The 22,905-nt window shown below is 37.7% G+C and overlaps 1 protein-coding gene across 2 annotated transcripts in view; it reads left to right on the top strand.

The window, feature by feature from the left end:
- The window catches only part of LOC306887918 (nectin-2-like), a 67,278-nt gene extending 59,910 nt beyond the window's left edge, over positions 1–7,368 (top strand). The window contains exons 7-10 of one of the 2 annotated variants that reach the window (XM_079445960.1): positions 4,650–4,776; positions 4,929–4,986; positions 6,256–6,327; positions 6,520–7,368. In XM_079445960.1, the coding sequence (XP_079302086.1) occupies positions 4,650–4,776; positions 4,929–4,986; positions 6,256–6,327; positions 6,520–6,705 (443 nt within the window). In that variant the 3' untranslated portion in view covers positions 6,706–7,368. The remainder of the gene's footprint in view (positions 1–4,649; positions 4,777–4,928; positions 4,987–6,255; positions 6,328–6,519) is intronic. The other variant, XM_079445959.1, reaches the window with a different exon arrangement.
- The last annotated feature ends 15,537 nt before the right edge of the window (positions 7,369–22,905 follow it).

Below are 22,905 nucleotides of genomic sequence, written 5' to 3'. Positions count from 1 at the left end.
TTCGAGTCTCGGGCCGGCAGGGATTGTAGGTGGGGGGAGTGAATGTCCAGCGCTCTTTCCACCCTCAATACCACGACTGAGTTGCCCTTGAGCAAGAACCCCCAACTGCTCCCCGGGCGCCGCAGCATAAATGGCTGCCCACTGCTCCGGGTGTGTGTTCACGGTGTGTGTGTGCACGTTGGATGGGTTAAATGCAGAGCATGAATTCTGAGTATGGGCAGTATGTCAAAAAAAAAAAAGTCAGACAGGACCACCACTGGAACCACTTCAAAAAAAAAAAAAAAAAAAGGTTTAAAAAGTAGAAACACATTCACTCTCATTTGTTCACCTCCGGCTGCTTTTGGGGGCATTACATGAGCTTCAGAGGTTAAATCCTTCATGTGTACGGGGTTATATGTCAGAACTTGTGTTTGAACATTTGAGTTTCCAGTGTCAGATGTGTCATCATCTGTCTTTGATCTGTCTCTCCCTTATTGTTATTCACCGGGATGCGATGTCTCATGGGAAATGTTCTCTGATGTCAAATTCCACTCAGTCAGAATGGATGCTGATAATCTAACTCCATTAAGTGTGGATCTGGAGGCTTGGCTTCCTTTCTGCATACACACACACACACACGATCTATTTGTGGTCTTACGTTGACGGAGAATCATGTACTGCCATAATCCCCCTAATTGCATATGTCTTTTCACATTGACACATCCATAATTCACCTTAAATTGTTTATTCAAGAAATTTATCCCATCAACCTGCCACTTTAGAGACACCGTGTGAAATAGGATTGTCTCGGCAGAGATGGGTCATGTGACCCGATGCTAATCACCGTAACTGAATTACTGCATACTGTGGTTTATTGAGCTCAAGAGCTTTCAAAATGCTTTTAGTTTCAGTTACTCTGAACTATGAGCCAAGGCCACAGGAAAGATAAGCAAAACTACAAACGTTTATCTCTAATCTGGTTTTGACAAACAGTAGAGGAAAATTTTATTTAGTGAAACTAAATTCATTTCAAAGAGCACATTGGATGGAAGTTTGGAAACCAGGGCAATGTTTAAATTAAATGAAATCAATGAATATTAAATATATGAGAAAATATAAATAAATCAAATTAAACAATTACTGAAGTTAATGCAAGTACATGATGACAGAATTTCCATTTTTGGTGAACTATCCCTTTAATGTGACATAGCCAACTCTGTCACTGTGACACTGTGAAGTTAATGCACTGCAATATCTCTGTCTACCAGTTTATGTGGCAGTAAACAGCCTCACATGGATGTTCTGTCTGAGACTCTAAGCTGCAGACTGGAGTTTATAAACGGAGATGTCACATTGATGATTGATTGAGTTTTTTCCTGCTTTCTTGCGCCATTGCTCCACACACACACACACACACACACTCATTTTCTTCCCTCATTCTGCCTCTGTCTGCAGTGACCTTCACTTCCTCTACACCTCATATTCTCTCACCATCTCTTTCTGCGTTTGTGGTATACTGCTAAAGGCTTTTTCTCCAATGAATCAGCTGTCCCCCAGATTGTGTTTTTAGATTTGAGTGGCGTTTTGCTCATTCTCTTTGTGTGATGGGATAATTCTGTCATTCATGCTCAAGTGCAAGCTGTTTTTATGAGCTGTGTGTAATGTCAGTTGGTCATTATCATTATTACATAAAACAAATAAAACAAAGATGTGAAAAACTAAGTTGAAATTTATATATACTGTATATATATATTTGGACACTGACACAATACTCACAATTCATAAGTTTGCCTCTGTATGCCACCAGAATAGAATTAAACTGAACCAATCAAGATGAAATTTAAGTGCAGACTTTCAGCTTTAATTCAAGATGCTGAACAAAAATATAACACAAAATGCTTAGGAATTACAACCATTTTTATACACAGTCCCCCTATTTTTAGAGGCTCAAATGTAATTGGACAAATAAGTATAATCATAAATAAAATGTAAATTTTTAATATTTTGTTGAGAATCCTTGCAGGCAATGACTACCTTAAGTCTGGAACTCATGGACATCACCAAAGACCGGGTTTCTTTGTTTGTGATGCTTTGCCAGGCCTTTATTGCTGCTGACTTCAGTTGTTGTTTGTTTGTGGGTTTTTCTGTCTTTAATAAGTGGAGTGCATGCTCGATTGGGTTGAGATCAGGCAATTTACTTTTTTTTTTACCTTCAAAATGCTTTGGATCATAAGCTTTTCCAAGCCTTCTCCATACTTTTTCCCCCTTCATTCTAGTAGAGCTTGATCTTCGTTTTATCTGTCCAAAGAATGCTTTTCCAAAAGTGGTCTGGCATTTTTTTATTTTATTTTTTTAAGATTTTTTTTTTAAGTCTTACTGGCCTTGTTTGCACTTTGTGGTGAACCTTCTTTATTTGTTCTTGTGAAGTCTTCTCTTGATTGTAGACTGACAGTGGCGCACCTTCCTCCTGGACAGTGTTCTTCACTTCACTGGATGTTGTGAAACAGTTTTTCTTTACTATGGAGAGGATCTTCCGATCATCGAACACTTGTCCTCCGTGGACGTCCCGGCCTTTTTATGTTGCTGAGCTCAACAGTGCATTCTTTTTTTTTCTCAGAATGCACCAAACTGTTGATTTGGCCACTCTTAATGTTCCTGCTATCTCTCTGATGGATTTGTTTTGTTTTTGTCTGTTTCACTTGCATGGAGAGCTCCTTTGACCACATAGTGTGGGTTCACAGTGACATCTTCCAAATGCAAATGCCACACTTAAAATCAACTCGAGACCTTTTACCTGCTTAATTGACGTAGAAATAACAAAGGAATAGCACACGCCTGTCCATGAAACAGCTTTTGAGTCAATTGTCCAATTACTTTCCTTAACCTTTCCTCCAATTTTGACGAGTATACCCTCAAATTAAAGCTTAGAGTGTACACTTTAAAGCTCATATCCATTATATAACTGTAACTTGAATATGTTTTGGTCAACAGCTAAAATAACAAAAATTGTGCCCTCACACAAAATTCCTAGTTGTGTGGATATTGACTGCATTTTTTCCCACACAAAAATTGTCTGGACAATCTTAAATGTGACCTTAATAAGACTGTTTAGCAACATTCTATGAAAATATTTGACTTATAATCGCGATTGACCAGAATCGCATATTCTTGAGAGTCGTGCAATAAAATGATATGCGTTACCTGCTCAGATGTGTTATGTGCTCAGAGATTTCAGCTGAACCGAGCTAGAGAGAAGAGGAAAGAGTGCTTTAGGACATGAGCAAGAGATTGACAGCGCGAGACGAAAGGAGTGAAAGAACGACATGTGATTGACAAGGCAGATATTCAGCGAGACATGACGCGCACACATTCCTTCATCCAAACTGTGGTCTTTCTTTTCAATTCCTCCCCCTTTAACAAAAACATCCCTTCTGTCCTTTAAACCGGTTTGTCTGGCTGGCCAGCATTCTCTCTTTCTTTTTTTATTCTTTTTCTTCCTACTGACATCCCCATGTTGATGACTTGTGGAAAATCGCCAGCACAGGCTCTCGGCCGAACGCCAGACGTTAACCTGCACTATTATGGTGGTGACATCAAGGAGTCTGTGTCGAGGAGGACGTTAGAAGCAATGAGTGGTTTTATACAGTAGGAGCGCCATCTAGTGTAACACCAAGTTACTCCACTACACTACATTGACACCCATTTACAATATTTAGCTTAGAAAAAAACTTATTCAAAGTGAGTTACAAAGATTATTTAGTTTTCAAAATAATAATAATTGCATATATAAAAATTGTTTAAAATATTGCTAATGAAAATTTTATTTTCAACATTTTGTTTTTGATCAGGTTTATCAAATAAAATGTTTAGTAATAATAAAATAATTATTTATTTAGAATTTTATTGTTTAATACAATATTTATTTATGTTTACATTATAGTGCCATTACAGGAGTAGTAAATAATTCTGATGAATACCATTTAAGATATAATTATTTCATGCAACAGATTAAACATTATTGTTATTCTTATTATTAATATTTCAATATGGACTCTGCACTATGAAATACTCCTCAGTGCTCCAAACATGTAACGTACAAATAAATAAATGCCATTTTTTCACATATCATAAAAGTAACCATAATGGCAAATGTACAAAAAAAATAGATCATTAAAAAAAGAAAGAAATGGAAAAAACAAACAAAAACTTCTCATCTGATGACATAGAGAGCTTGCCCTAAATGCACATAATAATTATAATCATAAATGACGTCTCATGTCTTCAGAGATTAATGCAGCATTTTTTATATCTTAGAATATGTCAATGGTATGAATATGTCGTACAGGATAGATGAGCATGACTCTGTGTGTGTGTGTGGAATCTGGGATTTATTTTTCCAGTCTAAGGAAGCAGGATCTGCTGTAAAATAACAGCACAGCAGGATTTAGGTGGTGCTTTACAAACAACCTGAACTTCTATAGATATGGTGCTGTATGATGTGCAGGTGGTCATGTCTTATGTTAGGACGCAAGGTCTTTTGACTGAGGAGAATGCTTTGAGTTCAGAAACGTATGTGTACAAAGTTCATTGAATTGTTTTGTTTCCGAAAATCAAGGACAATTCAGTTATACGACCCATAGAGATGAAAGTCTCTCTGTTTTTCCCTTCAGAATTTCCTCAGCCAAAGGGTGTCCCTACTGGAGGTATTATTGCTGGTATTCTTTGTGCGATCATCCTGGTAGCCTTAATTGCAACTGTCATAGTGATGGTCCGCAAACGCCAGAGGAAAAACATAGAGTAAGTACTGTCTCTGTAAAATTAATATCTGTAATAAGTACATCTCTGTAATATTCTGTCTGTCTTTAAGTACCCTGGTTTTAAAAAAAACTCAAACTACTTATAAACTTTTTCCCGGTACTGATTGTTTGTTTGTGTCTGTTCTTATACAGCGGTCCACCCACTCACAAACCTCCTCCTCCCATGAAGACATATTCCTTTTCAGACAGCGTGAGTAGAGCTGAGAGATTACTTTATTTTACACTTGCAGCTAAATTAATTTTAGATTAAAGAGAGAGGAAAAGTTATCAGTCAGTTCTTTGAATTTTATTTAAAGAGAGAGAGAGAAAAAGAATACGTATATAATATATGTGAGCTCCAATGAGGGGTCCAAAAGTCTAGAAGATAGAAAGTTAGAACGTTTTGAAAACATTATGACATAAAATGAATGGGAAACATTCTGCAATATTTCTCAGTGATCAAATAAGTATATTTGTCAGATTGATTCTGTGACTCCTTGTACAGAAACTCAGATGTTCTTGCTTTCATTGAAGCTCATGGTGTTCTTTGGATCTTCTTAAATCATGCTGAGGAAAATGAACATCAGATTTGATGCAAACTTGTGCAGTTCATGCAGCTCAAGTGCTGCCGTTATTAAAGCAAAAGGGGATGTGATGAAAATTCTTTGATGGAGAGTGAAATGTTTGCTTTAAAAATCTGTAGTGAAAATGCTTTTAAGGAAGATGGAAATTTCTATGATACTTTTATTAGTTTTGCTCAATTCCTATTTCATGTTATACTAGAAGTTGTATGCTCATGTTAAAATCTGAAAGCAGTGTTGTTATTGTTAATTAAAACTATTCAAATTGGTTTTGGTAATTGAAATAAAGCTAAAATTAAAATAAATATCTGATAAAAGATTTGAATGGAAATGAATAATGTTGCCTTGCCACTAAATGAAGTAAACAAGTTAAGTTTAAGCATCAAAATTACTGAATTTAAAACTGAAATAAGTTAATTCTAAATAGAAAAAAGTAGAATAGAAAAATAGAAATAAAGTTGTTGTTTTTTACAAAAAACTACAAAACATAAAATCACTAAAATGTATATATATATAAAAAAATGTGAATAAATTATTTTAGTAGTTTAGTTTTCGTTAACTATAAGAACACTGGATGGGATGCTCTTCCCAGATTGGTTAGGGACAATCTGAGTAAAGGTGAAAATCACCCAGTCAAGTTAGTAGTACAATATATTTTGTTGAAAATTTTTACTAGAGAAGCTATCTCTGTAGTAGCAAAAAAACAAACAAACATGAAATTCATGTTAATATTTTCACTCAGATTGTTATAATAGCCTATAGTTTGTAATGAACAGATTTTGTATTATATATTGAATTTTACTGTTTGTATACCCCTTAAAATTTTTTATAAAGATTAGCAATTTTCTTAGCAAACTTTATCAAGCTTAACAATCCATCCTTTTCTTTTCCTTCTGTAGCCGAGCATCAGTAAACGAGAGTCTGATTCTCAGTTCATGCACCATGAGACAGAGAATGATGAACCAATGACAGTAAGAGTCCTTTTCTCTCACTCTCTCTATTCCTCTAATCCTTTGTGGCATTTAAGATGGTAAATCATGCATATTTGATGGCATGTTCATTTTCCATGTATTATTCATGCTTATTAGCCCCAGATCATAATCATCTCTTTTATTGATAGTGCTTTGACTCTTATCACAACACTACAATCTCTTCTCTGACAGGACCTCTCAGCATACCATGATGACAAGGATCATCATGAGCCTTCACGTTTCTCCTGGGAGGACAAACAGACTCCTTACCAGGATGACAGAGACGAAGATGGAACGATGGGAGAGGAAGACGGGTACTACATCACGTCTTCTGCCAATAGAGGGAGCAGCTTCATGTCACCAGCTGTGATAGTATAGGGATCAAACTGAGCCATTGGTTTTTATACTGTAATCGGAGTCTGATTGTACTGTTTTATACTGAATGCTTGTAATATGAAGTAAGGGTGCGATTGCAAAGGCTTTGCTCTACCCAAACACTGTAAGGGATCTGTTCTACGGTGCCCATTTTATAATGTTTTTTTATAATGACCTCAGTTATATCTTTGCACATTTAGATGTACTTGTGCATATGCACGTTTATTCATCTTTCCGTATCTGAATATGATTAAAGGTTCTATTTTAGTTTGTGCCATTTTTAGGGTGTGTTGACTATGGATGTGTAATATCGGCTAATATAGCCATAAGGACATAATGAGCCAGTGATCATCATACATTTTCAAAGCATTATTTCTGTAGTTATTATTAGGTATGTTATCCATTGCTGCAATGTGAAATTTCCTTCTTTTTGTTTTAAAACTATTTGTATTGACTTTATTACAAGATTTAGTTTTGTATTGAATTCCGTTACTATTTTTAGTAAATTGCACTAGATTTCTAATCATTTACACCCTCTTGACTAAAATTTTTAAAATTGCATTGATTTTTTTTCTTCTAGAATATAATCTTTGTGACATTATTTTTCAGTGTACTTGATTGTTTAGACTCAATAAACAGGGGGAATGGTCTGTGGATATTTATATGTATGTACCAGTGTATTATATCATCAGCATGCATGCATGGATGAGTGGCATGTCTTTAGCATTGTGTTTACAATGGAAGCAAGGAAATCTGACAATACTAGCAAATACAGTAATTCTTATCCAGATTCATATACAAATCTACTGAATTCTAGACTGTGTAATTCTATGTAATTACTGTGTAATTTATTTCTGTGAAACAAAAGTTTAATGACATGAATTATAAACCAGTTATAAAAAATGTGGGGTAAAATGCCCCCTGTCTGACAAAGCAATTTGCGTTATACATTTACAGTAAAATCAGAGTACAGACAAGTAACCTATAGCTTAAAATTAAAAAGAATTTAATAAATAATTATGAGCAACAAAACATTTCCACGCATGACGCTGAACGAAACAAACTGTGATTGGTTATTTGTCGTCAAACGGCCTCATGGGCGGGCCTTGGCCAATGAAAGCTGCCATGGATTCCAGACCTTCAGCCATCAGTCTGATGGTCTGGCTACGCGAGACTAGATGCTAATTAACTTGGGGTAATTTTTAAATATAAAGTCCAAATATATTTATTCAACCAACAAGTTACAATACATTTGATGCATAAACGAATGATTTTATGTTCAGAAGAGAGTAACTACAGTAATTAAGCCATGCCCCAGTTTTACCCCACCTGGCCTGGTGATAGGGATGGGCGATATATCGCATGCGATATGCATGCGCATCTCGTCAGTAAAGCCGGTTCCTTGATTAGCGCTAAATCTCCATCACCTGTTTTCAAATGGCGCGGCATTTAATACACGGAGCCGTAGTTCACTGACAAGCTACGCAATTTGCGTTCATTGTCGAAGGCGATAAATCTGCAATAATGAAAGCGATATTGCGTAGCTTGTCAGTGAACTACGGCTCTGTGTATTAATGCCGCTCCATTTGAAAACAGGTGATGGAGATTTAGCGCTAATCAAGGAACCGGCTTTACTGACGAGATGCGCATGCAACCAGATGCGATATATCACCTGGTGGTGTTTTACCCCACAGACTACTTTTGAAAAAAACACGTCATTCTGAAAATATAATTATAAATTTCTAATATATAACATGTAGCCTACTCCCTATCTACAGGCCTTACTGTACTCATATCATATATAACTGTGATATTTTACAAAACGACAAGCTGTAAGACACTTTTTTCTTACTGCTGAAAATTAGATCACTTACTGTGAAATCCGTTTTCTCTCAGTACATTACCAGTGTACGCTTCATGGTGAATACTTCTACATCACTTATGCCTCCCTTAGTCACAACGCGAAGGCTGAGGTTCCTTTAACAGATGTTTAATGCACTTATGGACATGGACATCAACACCAACGCCAACACAACACCGTAGAACTAAATAAACAGGACGAATAACAAACATCAGTCACACATTCAGTTGCACGGAAAACACGCATAGGACTTTAAAACTCTTAAATGAACAAAAAATACATCAACATAACACTTTTGCCTGCTTGTAAGCTAAGAGAGGGGGTTATATCTTGAAGTTTCTTGGACGGATGACTTGTAATCATACAGAGAAACCTTAAACCTTTTAACGATAACATCATTGCATCTCTTCAGGCAGAAGACAAAACAGGAAGTGATATACAAAGGCAAGATGGGAATAAAATAAAACAACCAAAAACTCTTTTTCAATCTTGCTCAAGTAAACAATAATTCAGTATAGAAATCACAATAAAAATTGTAAAATAACCAAAATATAAAGTTATACAAATTAAAATAATGAAAAGTTATACTATGCAAGTGTCTAAGTACACAAGCGCCATCTAGTGGAAACAAATAAACTCAGAAAGCTTTGTGATGGCAAATACACTCCCACCATCACAATATGTGTGATTCTTAAGAGAAGTTATGAATACTCAAGTATTATCATAAACTTAACATTCAGAAGGTATTTTGTACAGGTTAAACATGCACAGTGGAATCATTCTCATCAAACTTAACCCTTTAATCAGCTTCAAGTAATAAGACTGTTTTGTGTATGGGTCTTTCTAGATAAACTGACTTGCTTGTGCGTGCACCCTTACTATCCAGAGTTGCATCACTAACAAAAAGTTTGTCTTCTCACCCTTCCATCAATCCCTGGGAAGACTTCTACCACTTTGGCTAGCTTCCACTGATTTCGTGGTCTATCTTGGAGCAGAACGATATAATTTATCTTAGTGTTTCTCTTGCTCTTATTCCACTTATTTCTCTGCTGCAAACTCAACAGATATTCTTTTCTCCATCTGGTCCAAAACTCATTCGCCAGAAACTGAACTCTCTTCCATCTTTTCTGAAGATAGAGATCCTCCCTCACAAACTCTTCTGGAGGTGGTGCGATGATAGTTGACTTCATTGTTAGTATATGATTTGGCGTCAATGGTTCTGGTCCCACAGGATCACTGATGTGTTCTAAGGACAATAGACGACTATTGACAATCGCCATTACTTCATACATGAACGTTCTTAAAGAAGAAGTGTCCAGTCTCGCTGTAAACTGGTCTAGGATGGATGTCAGTACACTCCTTACAGTCCGGATCTGTCTCTCCCAGGCACCACCCATGTGACTGGAAGCAGGCAGGTTCATGACAAAGGTACAACCTAACTCTTTCACACGTTCTCGATCCATTCCCTTCATCAACTCCAGGAACTCTCCCTTTGCACCGATAAAATTAGTACCTTGATCTCTATGCAGCTGACTTACATTGCCACGAATCGCAATGAAACAACGCAGAGCGTTAAGGAAAGCATCAGTGCTAAGATCATCCAGTACCTCAAGATGAACGGCCCGCGAACACATGCAGGGGAACAGAAGTCCGTATCTCTTCAGCGCTCTCCTTCCCTCTTTAACATAAAACAGCCCGAAGCAGTCCATGCCACTATAGGTAAAAGGAGGGGTAGTTTCCATCCTTTCCGGTGGCAAATCAGCCATTTTTTGCTCCTGATTGCATTTCCGTATGCATTTGTAGATAAGACAGACACTTCACTACTGCATCCCAAAATCCAAATGCCATTTGAGCGAATTTCATTCAAGGTCATGCCTCGACCTCGATGTTGCACTTTCTCATGGAAGTGTTTAATGAGTAGACGAGATACGTGATGACCTTTAGGAAGAATGGCCGGATGCTTGACATGAAGGGTGAAGCTCAGCTAATCTAAGCTCTTTTCTAATCTGAAAACCTTTCCAAGCGATCCGACAGAGACATCTCTTCCTTTACCTTGGTTGCAAGAACCTGTGACCCTTTTGAGTTCTGCGTCTCCCTCATCAGCCTCTCCTACCTTAATGGCTTCCTTAGGGAGTTCTCTTTGCCAGAGAAAACTTGGACCAGTAAACCAGTTAGATTCCGTGAGTTTCTTCACAGTGAGCCCACGAGAGGCATGGTCAGCTGGGTTTTGATCTGAAGCAACATATCTCCACTGACTAGGCTCAGTGCTTGTCTTGATCTGCTGAATTCGGTTAGCCATGAATACATTGAACCATCTTGCATCATTGTTAATATAACCAAGGACAACCTTGGAATCAGTCCAGTAGTATTCACAGATACCATCCAATTCTAGTTCTCTTTTGAGCAGATCACCAGTTCTTGTGGCTACAACTGCAGCTGAGAGCTCCAATCTTGGAATTGTTGTTACCTTTGTTGGGGCAACTCTTGCTTTACCCATAACGAGAGTCCAGTTAACTTCACCAGACTTGCTCACAGTTCTGAGGTATGAACATGCCCCATAGCCTGATGCGCTGGCATCAGCAAAATGGTGTAACTCATATTGCTGGACATCTTTGAACTCTGATGGCACATAATAACGTGGTATCTTTATTGAGGCCAGATTATGGAGGTCTTGTAGCCAAGCTTCCCAATGTGGCCTGAGGTCATCAGGAAGTGGTTCGTCCCAGCCTATCTTGTCATTACACATCCTTTGCAAGGTCCTCTTCCCAACCAGAATGAAGGGAGCGACGAATCCAAGAGGATCAAAAATGGAAGCTGTAGACAACACACCTCTTCTAGTGAAAGGATTTTCCTTTACTAGTACTCTGAAATGGAACTCATCTGAAGCTACACACCAATGGACTCCGAGTGCCCTTTCTATTTTGGGTTCTCCTAGGGCCAAGTCAAAGTCAGTTGCACCTTCAGTGTATTCCTACTTCGGGATTGTGGTGATTACCCTTTTGCTGTTGGTGATGAATTTGTGCAAGTGGAGCTTCCCGGTATTGCAGAGATCACTGGCTTCCTTCACCAACTGGATAGCCTCTGCTTCTGTGGGTTATAAACCCCATGGTGAGGGATATACCATGCTGGCTCATTGCTGAACTCCATCTCTGGGACCCTTTCAGCGTCACCTCTGGCTATTATGTCCTTCATGAAAGCTAGGTAGTCCTTGAAGTATTGATCATCCCTCTTCAAACGCTTCTCTAAGGATTTGAATCGATGCTCTGCACGCTTTATTGTTCGGCAAGTACGGTTTCTCACCTTTAAAAGGCAATGGCATCTCATAGTGCCCATCTTGCCTTCATTTAACTTTGCCAGAAACCGTAGGTCTTCTTGCTATGCAGAAGCTTCCTCATTATTCCTTTCAACAAAGTCTGACTCAAAAAAATTCAATATCTCTGCTGGAGTGATCATCTCCTAAACCTTGTTTTTGCGAACAAAGCAGACTTCAGACTTGAGCTTGTGAAATGCTTCGCCAGCTGGTAGAACTTGCTTCATAATAATCCTATGACTCACGCCAATTTCATCTTCGTAATCACCATCGTAGTGGTTGCATCCGATTATACTCCAGCCTAACACAGATCTTTGTGCAAAGGGCTGATCTTCATTACCTCTGAGAACATCTCTGGGAAGTAAGGCTTGAGGACAGTTATACCCTATTAACAAACCTATTTCACAATCAAGTGCAGGAGCCATTTCATCTGCCAGATGTTCTGAATGAGGCCAGTTCTTTGCCGTTTCACAAGTGGATATGAGATCTATTTGCAGGTATATAGTCTCTAGTATAAGTCGTTGGAAGTTGGATTTTCACTTCAGACTTAATGCCTCTTACTTGTAGTCCATTCAATTTGTGACTGGACACAACCTTCGTCTTGGAAGTTATTGTAGAAATCTTGAGTTTGACTGGTTCCATTTTAGTATCAAGTGTCTCAGCTGTGTCCTTTAAAATGAAAGTGGTGTCGCTTTGAGTATCAAGCAAGGCGTACACTAAAATCTCCTTCCTTGGTTCAGCTATAGTTGAAACATATACTGGAACGATGGACGCTTGAGTTGAGATTCCGTTGAAACTTGGAGTGATCTTGATCAGGTTGCTAGAATCTCTCTTGCTCTACTGGCTTTATTGCTTGCAGTGAGGTGATAGGATTGCATGCGATTCTAGCTTCCTTGTTGAGAAATTCGACAAAGTATTTGAAATCAGGGAATCTTTTGTATTAATCTTGGAACTTAGTAACTGCTCTATTCCAACGTGAACTCAACCACTCTGGCAATTTAGCTGATATCCTTTGATTTTCAACGCAGTCATTCAGAGCTTGTAAACCTTGAACATAAGGCATGGCTGATTCAACACTGCTCAGGAAATCTACAAATTCCCGGAGGTCTTTGGTATCTTTAGTAGCAATCTTGTGCCATGACTGTATTTTGTCGCGGTATGACTTGCCAACTACAAATGGATTGTAGGGATGCACGATATTATCGGACTGAATGTAAATATCGGCATCGGCCTGACATGCAAAATTATGCCGATATGTCTTGCCGATAAGGGTAAGGGGTTAACTCTCATGTGCTCAGGGTGTGCTAGCGATTAGATCACATCAACAATGTGGCTCATTCTTGAAGCAAAGTTTTGTCTGAATGATGAATAGATTGACTGTTTTGGATCGCTGCATTTAATGTGTGAAGGCATGTACAGAATGACGCGTTCGGTGTGGGATAGAGTAAACAGTTATAGCACAAGCAGGGGCAGCAGTGACAGCCTCCCCCAGGTCCTAATGCCCGTTCGGTAAGTAGTTTTAATAGTAGGGGCGCAGTTGGCCTACTTCTAATTAAATTAAAAGTAAAATAGCCTACACAAATAACATTTAGACTGTGTTTCTGATTAAATAAAGCAGTAATTGATGTAATAAAATAAGTATGTTTTGATTTAATGGTCAGAAGATATAGCTTACATGAAAAAAAAAATCACAAACATGACACTTGTAAATTAAATAATTTTATATATACTGATTTATTCATTAATGTGTAACGTTTTATTTTTTAAACAAATCATGAGCTCTAAAAGATTTTCAGAATTTTTACAACTCTTTTGTTTTAGACCATCTACAAATGTTAAATCTTAAAATAAAATATTAGGGTTAACACTGCATCTTTCTGGGGGAAAAAATGCAGCGATTGATATAGTTGATTTATATTTATTTTCAAAGCTTCAATGTACTGTTAAAAAAACCTTTATTATTTTTTATTTAATTCTAATAAATAAGTTCTTGTTAAAAACTAACCAAAATTAATAATATTTTGCTTATAATTTCTGCACAGGAGAGACTTGGTGTTGTTTCCAAACAAAAGGAAATATATCGGTATCGGCATCGATATCGGCCAAAATGAGTTGAAAAATATCGGCATATCGAATATCGGCAGAATTCCAATATCGTGCATCCCTAATGGATTGCCAAACCGGTCTTCAAGTATGTTCCAGGCAACCATATAAGCCGCTTCTGTTCCAACCAAGAAGTGTCCTTCAATAGCTTTTTTGGCTGGACCACTTACATACTTGCATAGAAAGAAAAGCCTTTCTGGGGCTGGTAAGTTCTTGCGATCAATTAACGTCCTGAAGGACAGTTTCCAATCATTATACTTCAGAGGTTCTCCTGAGAAAATAGCAAGTTCTGGAATTGGAATCCTATTGGCTGTAATAGCTTCAGCGAGTGCCTTCACAAGGTCATTAGAGGCTTCACTGGAAGCAGCTAATGCATCTGACTGAGATACATGAGCTTGAGTGACTGGAAACCTTTGATGAGAATAAGAAGGTTGATTTGGTTGAGAGACATTCGGTAGAGAGATAGGAATGCTTGGCTGAGAGAGATAGTCTTCTTGTTTTTGTTGAAGAGGAGCGGAACGCATTTTTCCCTCATCAGCTTCGATGCTTTCAGCATAAATTTGTAGCCTTGCTTGTGCTGAGTTATGTCTTTTTAGTTCTTCCAATCGTTCCACTTCCTTTTTCTTGTCTTCCAACCTTATTTTCCTGATAGTACTTTCTGAGATAAATTTAGCTCTTTTTCTTGCATTCTCCGCTTCTATTTCCCTTTCTTGAGCTTCTCTCTCGGCCATTAACCTTTCATCTTCTGCCTCAAGTTTCCTAATTTCCTCTTCTTATTGATGCTGTGTCTTCATTATTTTAATCACCTCTTGAGTAGCTGCTACTTCACCCGCTGCTTCTTGTCTTTTCTGCAAAGAATAATGGGAAGACTGACTGGACATCTTAGAAACAGACCTTGACTTACTGGAGGTTGCAGAGATGATGCTGGACACAGTGGCTTCAAACACTGAATCTGAATCAGGCTAGGGTATGTTCTCAGAATCTCCGTTGAGAAAGTGTTGAGCCTTTTCATTTGCAGTGCTAGTAATGGCAAGACAAGTGTCATTTTTTCTCCAAATTTCTGGCTCAGGGCTTGTAATGCTTCTTATGCCCCCATAAATGTGGTCGACCTTAGACTGAATGGCATTAATTGTACTCACAACCTCAAAAATCAAATCTGCACCATCATTGTTCTTCGTGGCTCTTTTCAAACCATTGATGTGATACTTCCATCTTCTATACTTCTGTTCAAAGCATCTTTTCAAATTGTCCAGTCTAGCGTCTTGCAACGTTTTACCTTTTTTGGTGAGCATGCGTACACGCTGGCTTCTTCTGATATCTGTCTGTGTATTATCTGCGCCCACCTGAGGTTGTTGTACTTGTGGCTGCACAAGTACAACCACTTCAACATGCTCAGCCTGCTGTGGTGGGAGAGCCTGCTCTGCATCGCCAACTTCTTGTGCTGTAGGATCTGCACAGATAGCTTCCTTGCTGGACAACACTGTATTTTTCAATTCAATTCAATTCAAGTTTATTCGTATAGCGCTTTTTACGATACAAATCGTTGCAAAGCAGCTCTACAGGAATTTAAGTTTCCACAATATATTTATATATTGCAGAACCTTAATATATTTAACTTATGGCAAAATTTGGTAATTCTGTATGTTGTCTGAGCGTTGGCATCCTGTGAGGTCCTCTGAGGGGTTGGCATTATCTTTTCTCAGGTGTTCGGTCATCTCAGATCATTTAAGGGTTGGATTCAGACTGAAGCTTCTGTAATTCCTAGTTACCACGGGATGTTAATCCCATGGCAGAAACAGAGAAACAAATGTTAATCCCATGGCAGAAACAGAGAAACAAATAGAGACATAATTAGTGTAGCTGCTGTTCCATCTAAGCAAAAATGATTTGTTCAACCCAAGCTAAAGAATAATAATAATGTACATTTGATCAGATATAACTGCAGTACAAGATTATAAAATGCATTATGTGAATGCTTGGCTAAAGAGATGTCTTTAATCTAGATTTAAACAGATAGAGTGTCTGAACCCCGAACGTTATCAGGAAGGCTATTCCAGAGTTTGGGAGCCAAATGTGAAAAAGCTCTACTTCCTTTAGGTGACTTTGCTATTCTAGGTACTACCAAAAGTCCAGAGTTACATTTTCACTTGTATCTGACGTCAATTCTGTATTACACTATAATGTGATATTCAAAATGAACAGTCTAAAGTTCTAGTGCAAGTGACTCAGCTAGACTTGAGTGTTTCAACTGTGTAAATTAAGAACTATAGAACTGTGAAGTAGCAGAAGCATGAATACAACTTGTGAAATGCGAACACTCAAAATTATAAAGTATGCAAAACTTAAACACAGAAAATTTCAACTTCAGTCTCTCAATAATACACATAACACATTTATTTGTCTCTTTTAGTCCTTATAGTTTCTTAATAAGCCGAGCAATTATTAGAAAATGTCCACTATTATCTTAGAATGAGGATGATGGAAATACCAGCACAATAGAAGCTTCAGCAACAGTTCACAAAACCTTGCGCTGCTTCCAAGACGTTAACTTAAAGGTGCTTGCTTGTTCAGCCTTTACTTGTTCACTGCTGCTTCAGTCACTCAACAGCGGTCGTTTTGAAAGTTGTACTTTCCTTATCCAACTCCTTTTGCCTCTTGCTGGCCGACTTCCGCGTGCAGGTTTTACCATCTGATGATCTTGGCCTTCACCGACGCAGTGAAGTGTTCTACTATGCCTCCCATAGTCACAACGTGAAGGCTGAGGTTCCTTTTACAGATGTTTAATACACTTATGGACATCAACACCAACACAACACCGTCAACATACCACTTTTGCCTGCTTGTAAGCTAAGAGAGGGGGTTATATCTTGAAGTTTCTTGTACTGATGACTTGTAATCATACAGAGAAACCTTAAACCTTTTAACGATGACATCATTCCATCTCTTCGTGCAGATGACAAAACAGGAAGTGATATACAAAGGCAAGATGGGAATAAAATAAAACAACCAAAAACTATTTTTCAATCTTGCTCAAGTAAACAATAATTCAGTTTAGAAATCACAATAAATATTGTAAAATAACCAAAATATAAATACATATATAAATACATTATACAAATTAAACTAATGAAAAGTTATACTATGATAAGCAAGTGTCTAAGTACACAAGCGCCATCTAGTGGAAACAAATAAACTCAGAAAGCTTTGTGATGGCAAATACATCACTATTGTCAACGTAGACCATAGTTACAATAAAAATGTATCTTGACTTTATCCAGTGGTTATTTTGGGGAAAAACTGTAGGGGGCTTTTTACCCCAAGGATGCCCCAAGTCTATATTGCTGTTGTAGTAGTTCAAGTAGCACAACAGTTAATTTTAATAATTACAATTTCAGTAATTTTATGCTAATATAATTTGGTAATAATTTAATACAAATTGTAATAATCTAATTACTATTTAGTAATTTCATTGTTTTGTTTTTTGGGGCCTTTACTACAACAGCAACAATATACTCACTGTATAATGCACAATAACAACAATATACTGTATTCACTGTACAGTCAGTCTTCTACGCTGTGGCGGTGACGTGTTAAAATCACACCACAGGAGGGCGCGCGCTCACAGAAAAACATCACGTTTAATGCTGAACACGGGTTGCTGTTGCTTGCGAACGAGTATATACTTTTACTACAGCTTAAAGAAAGTTATTCAAAACTGTCGTCAGATTGTGTTCTAATATAGAACGAGTACCCTGCGGTCAGTCAGGAGTTTTACAGTTACTGACAAACTGCAAGTGTAAAAGACAGAGAATTTGTGGAGAATTGATCTTTAGCATAATTATTCTCAGCTGTTCGGATATGGTGAAATACTGTATGCTGTGTCAGATGCTTTTCCGTCAGCTCCTTCAGCACTGCTCTGTGTGTTAATTTACTGGCAGTAATTGAAGACAGGGGATGTTAGCTGTTGGACTGAAAGGTGCCCAGGGCTCTAGAAACTCCCCTGGGCTCTCACACCCTACTCCCTGATCCACAAACACCCTCAGAAGAGCACAAATAATTAAAGATCAGAGAGTAAACTTTCTTAATTTGTGTTCCGAAGATGAAAGGTCTTACGGGTTTGGAATGACATGAGGGTGAGTTATTAATTACAGAATTTTCATTTTGGGGTGAACTATCCTTTGAAGATACATATAATGTGTATACAGTTGGGTCCTAAAGTCTGGGACCACAGATCAAAATGCTTTTATTTGGCATTTTTCTAATTTAATAGAATATATTAGATTCTTTTATTTTATATTTTAGAATAAAAAAATTTAAATTGAAAACTTCTGACCAGAGCACTTTTGGACCTGCTTTTTTTTCATCTTATCCCTGCTGACATAAAGTCTCATGTCGTACCTTGGCAGATTGCTGCAAGAAACCGCTGATGAACTCGACATCCCCAAATAATCCAAAATGTTCCCGCTGAGGCCCTGGTTGCGGGTTGCCCAGGGACAGCTGTTGCTAGGCAACAAATGACATCACCACAGCAGCAAATCTCAGCCTCAGAAGACAGACAGACAGAAAGTGAGAGAGCAACAGAGAGAAGGACGAAGTGTCTGGCTCTGAACTGTGTGGTGGGTTGGTTTGTCATTAATTTGACAGCTGTGTTCTGGATTTAGAGCTGCCCTCAGAACAAAAAAATGGGCTTATTACTGAGAAACCACGGAGGAACAGCCGTCAGATTTAACAGAAATTGATGTTTCTTTAAATATGGGCATTTTAGTCTTTTGGACTTTTAGAAAATAAACAAATACTTTTAGTAATGTATTTAATTTTTAACTGTGTATAATATATATAACATTCCCATCAAGTTTGAACAAACTTATTTTTTGCTAAGGCTAATTTCTTAGCTAGCAATGTATGCTTAGTACCAACAGTAAGTAATATTTTCACACTTTTTGCAGAATTCGACAAAATTACAGCTTGTTTTGAACTGGAAATATAAAAAAAAAATATATTTTTTAAAAATTAAATAAAATAAATAGTGAAATTTAGATTTATAGATTTATTTTTGTAGACATTTCACCTCAAGCATACTTTTCATTGACACCGCTCACTCACTTTTCAAAAAAACTTTAAGGGCAAAACTGTTGGTTATGGTTATATTATCGTTGTTTTGAAATGGGTAAAATATGCATATATAAATAAAAGGGATTTTACAAGTAACCAAAATAAATGGCAAAGACATTGTGAAACTTTTTTTAATATGATCTGCATAAAACAAAACAAAAAATATTTGAAATCTGTTTGATTAAATAAAAATCAACCCCCTGGACATAAAAGTGTCCATAGTGTCCATAAAAACACCCAGATAAATGATTCCATTTCGCATACAATCATTCATTTAGGATCTGTGTGCTTGATTCAGTAGGCCTCAGGAACATCCTCCTCTCCTCAACTAAGCTGTCTAAAAATAAATGAGAAGAGGGGAGGATGAGCAGGCGGAGAGGACGGAAGGATAAAAGAAGGAGGTTAAAGAGGGTGCAGGTAGTGTACACTTCCCTCTGATCCTTCCCTGCGCTCTGCCAATCACAGTCAAATGTGCTCTTATTAGCATTTGTCTCTGCTTTGCTCATACAGTCTGATGGACAAACTCCACTCCTCCCTTCCTGTCTGTAACCATGTGTCTGACTATGATGAGCATGGCAGCATGTGCACTGTTGTCATGGCTGGTGAGTAAAGACTGTTTCCAAGTAGAGTAGAGTACACTCAACATACATAATTGGTAACACAACTATGTTGTTTAAAGTCAACATGAAATGACATTCGCAACACATTTTCCTTTGTAATGTAATGTATTTTGAAGTGAACAACTTAAAATATAGGGCGGGAATTGATTGAATTGTGAAATGTGGGCGTATCATACTGGAATGGGCCCAAACCTGAATGTGTAAATAGCTATTTGTCTATTATTTAACATTATCAAATAACCTGCACGGCCTAGGTCAGGGGTGCCCAAACTCGGTCCTGGAGGGCCGATGTCCTGCAGAGTTTAGCTCCAACCCCAATTAAACACACCTGAACCAGCTAATCAAGCTCTTACTAGGCATACTAGAAACGTCCCAGCAGGTGTATTGAGGCAAGCTGGAGCTAAAGTCTGCAGGACACCGGCCCTCCAGGACCGAGTTTGGGCACCCCTGGCCTAGGTGATGTCATCAGAATGCTATTTTAGAGGCGGAGCAAGTTGTTCCATTTTCATTATTGATTGTGAAGATAAATACATTTTTTCTTTGGAATTTCATGGACTGATGAAGTCTCCCCAATAACACCAGGTATGTGCTTTAGGAAAGCAGGATTGATGTGCATGCCATGTTGACAAATGATGGATAAAAAAGTTGGTGATGAGGACTGAAAAGCATTTGGCGATAACCAGGACTCTGGGATTGTAGTGCAGATTTCACCTCGTATTACTGATGCTGCACAGTCCAGTGCTAATCTGTCACGATTTGAGAGGGATAAGCTCAGAAATGACGTCGAGTGAGCTTTGGAAACCATCCACAGTGATAGAAAAATTTAGGAACTAATTATTACTGTGGGATAGCACAAGTAAAAAATTTCAGTAATGGAAAAAAAATCTAGTTAGATGTATTTGAGAACAGCTAAATTTGCTCATATATAGTTGCAAAACATGGTACAAATACTGATTAGGAAACATTTTGTCACATGGGTTGTTGAGTGCATTGATGGCACATAGCAAATCATACCAAGATAAATGGGACACCCTGCGATTCTGTGAACTTTTTGCAGTGTGTGGGTGAAGGCCACAAGACTGAGAGTACACGATTTCCGAACATATCCAGACATTGCTGCTAAATAAAGTTTCATAAATACAGAGTCTGTTCTCCGTTCAGTGACACGTCTATAAGTCGAATCACAACTATCAAAATTTGTGTGATAAGTGATAAAACAGGCCTCGCTGTGCATGTTAAATAAACACAATAGCTCTGTTCCAAAACCAGGCTTCTTCACTGCCTCCTACAAACTCATAAGTGACTGATTTGGAACGCTCTACATAGGCAGCAACTATATTTGTCATATTAATAGCACTGTGCACCCAAGGCACTCTTAATTCGCCTCACAATTACTTTCAACACAGAAGACATGAGAGAAACTATGTGATAAGTGGTTTGTATAGCAAATGATAATAACTCCACAGTATTTGAAGCTACCAGGCCCACTTTACTACTTTTGAGACTACTTGTTTCCTGCTAAGAGGATAATATTCCGGTCATGTGACGGAGGTGCTCTGTGTGTGTGATAAGTAATAGTCGCTGTGATTAGACAGATTGTTTAAGGTGCTTAGTGAACAGAATCTCTTATTCTCTGTATGTGGAGTAAAGTAGAGTAGAGGCCTTCTGTCATCCAGAATCATTTACTGAACGTCTCTATCTTTTCTCTCTCATTGTTTTTGGTTCACCTCTGACCCTGAGGCGGGCAGGTCCTTCTGGAGTAGAGGAGGAGAAGACGAAAGAGGAGACAGAGGAGCACATCTGGACAGAATGGTGAGTGAGAGAGAAAGGAGTGGGAGTATTTTACTAGTATTCAGTCACATGGTAGATAGTGAGAACCATTCAGTTTCATTGTCTGGAAAAGAGCAATTGGAACATTCTGCTTAACATCTTATTTTGGGGTTTACGGAAGAAATAAAGTCATACAGGTTTGGGAAGGCATGATGGTGAATAAATTATGACAGAATTTTCATTTTGGGTGGACTGTTATAAAAAATATTTTTAGAAATATCAGACAATAATATAATTTAATAATATAATTTGGGACATTTTATTACTGATTTTTGTGTGGTTGTCTTAAGACACTGTAAAGTGGTCCAGTCGTAGAGGATTGGGTTTTGTCCACCTGCTCATGTGAATTTGGGCCCACATGGCTCATTGTTACTGGTGAGATAACCACATAATTAGTGAGCACTCATGAGATCACACTGGATCCGCTTTTGTTCCCTCCCTGGTGCTTTCTGCTCTGCTAAAAAGAGCAGCGCTGCTGGTCACCAGCATATGTTGTGTTTTGGATGCCAGTGTGCTGATGTCCCCTCCAGGATTTTTAAAGTAATTTATTAGGAGGTATGTTACATTGTGGTTCTGTTCACTTCCTGATTCTGGTTCCTTTATTCTACTTTAAACAACTATTTTCGTAATTCTTAGAGAACAAAGAATGGAAAATGTCAAGAGTCAACCAGTTTTGCTTGTATTGTATTTAAATATATATATATAAAGTGTACTGCAGTATATATGCTGAAAGCAGTGTCATGAATCACATGCTCAAAAGATGACTGTTAAAGAAAAAAGTTTCAAAACCGTTAAGTCAAACGTCATGAAAAGCATTTGGTTACTTGGTTTTACAAAGCAAGATTTGGTAGTTAAGCTAGATTTATGACAATGCTTGTCAATCAGCTAAATTTTAATAGTGAAAAACATGATGGCTATGCTGGTAAAAGGGCCAAAGCAGCACAAAACCAACATAATTTAGCCAGCATGGTCTAACATGGTCTTCACAACAGGGAAAAGGAAGTTATCATTGTGAACTCTATCCCACTCCAGATTTTGAACCTGTTTTAATTATGCATATTAGAGTAGCAATTATAATAGAAGCTACTGTCCTTTATTATTTGGCAATATTAAATAACTGTGAATTGATTTGATACATTTAGGTCTTTAACATTAACTTCTTATGTAAAATTAAAAATATTAAGGACATACATTTTCATTTCAGCATAATTTTTATTAGGCAAATTAAATACAAATTTCTTATATGTGTGTGTGTGTGTGTGTGTGTGCACATGGCACTCCCTACATTATTGGGACCAAATGTCCCCTTGTGTGAGTGTATATATATATATATATATATATATAAAAATATATATTGGAAATTGCCA

Source organism: Barbus barbus, assembly GCF_936440315.1.
Source record: "Barbus barbus genome assembly, chromosome: 21".
Taxonomy (NCBI): Eukaryota; Metazoa; Chordata; class Actinopteri; order Cypriniformes; family Cyprinidae; genus Barbus; species Barbus barbus.
Note: the sequence above shows the minus strand (reverse complement) of the source record. Positions and strands in the feature narration are given on the sequence as shown.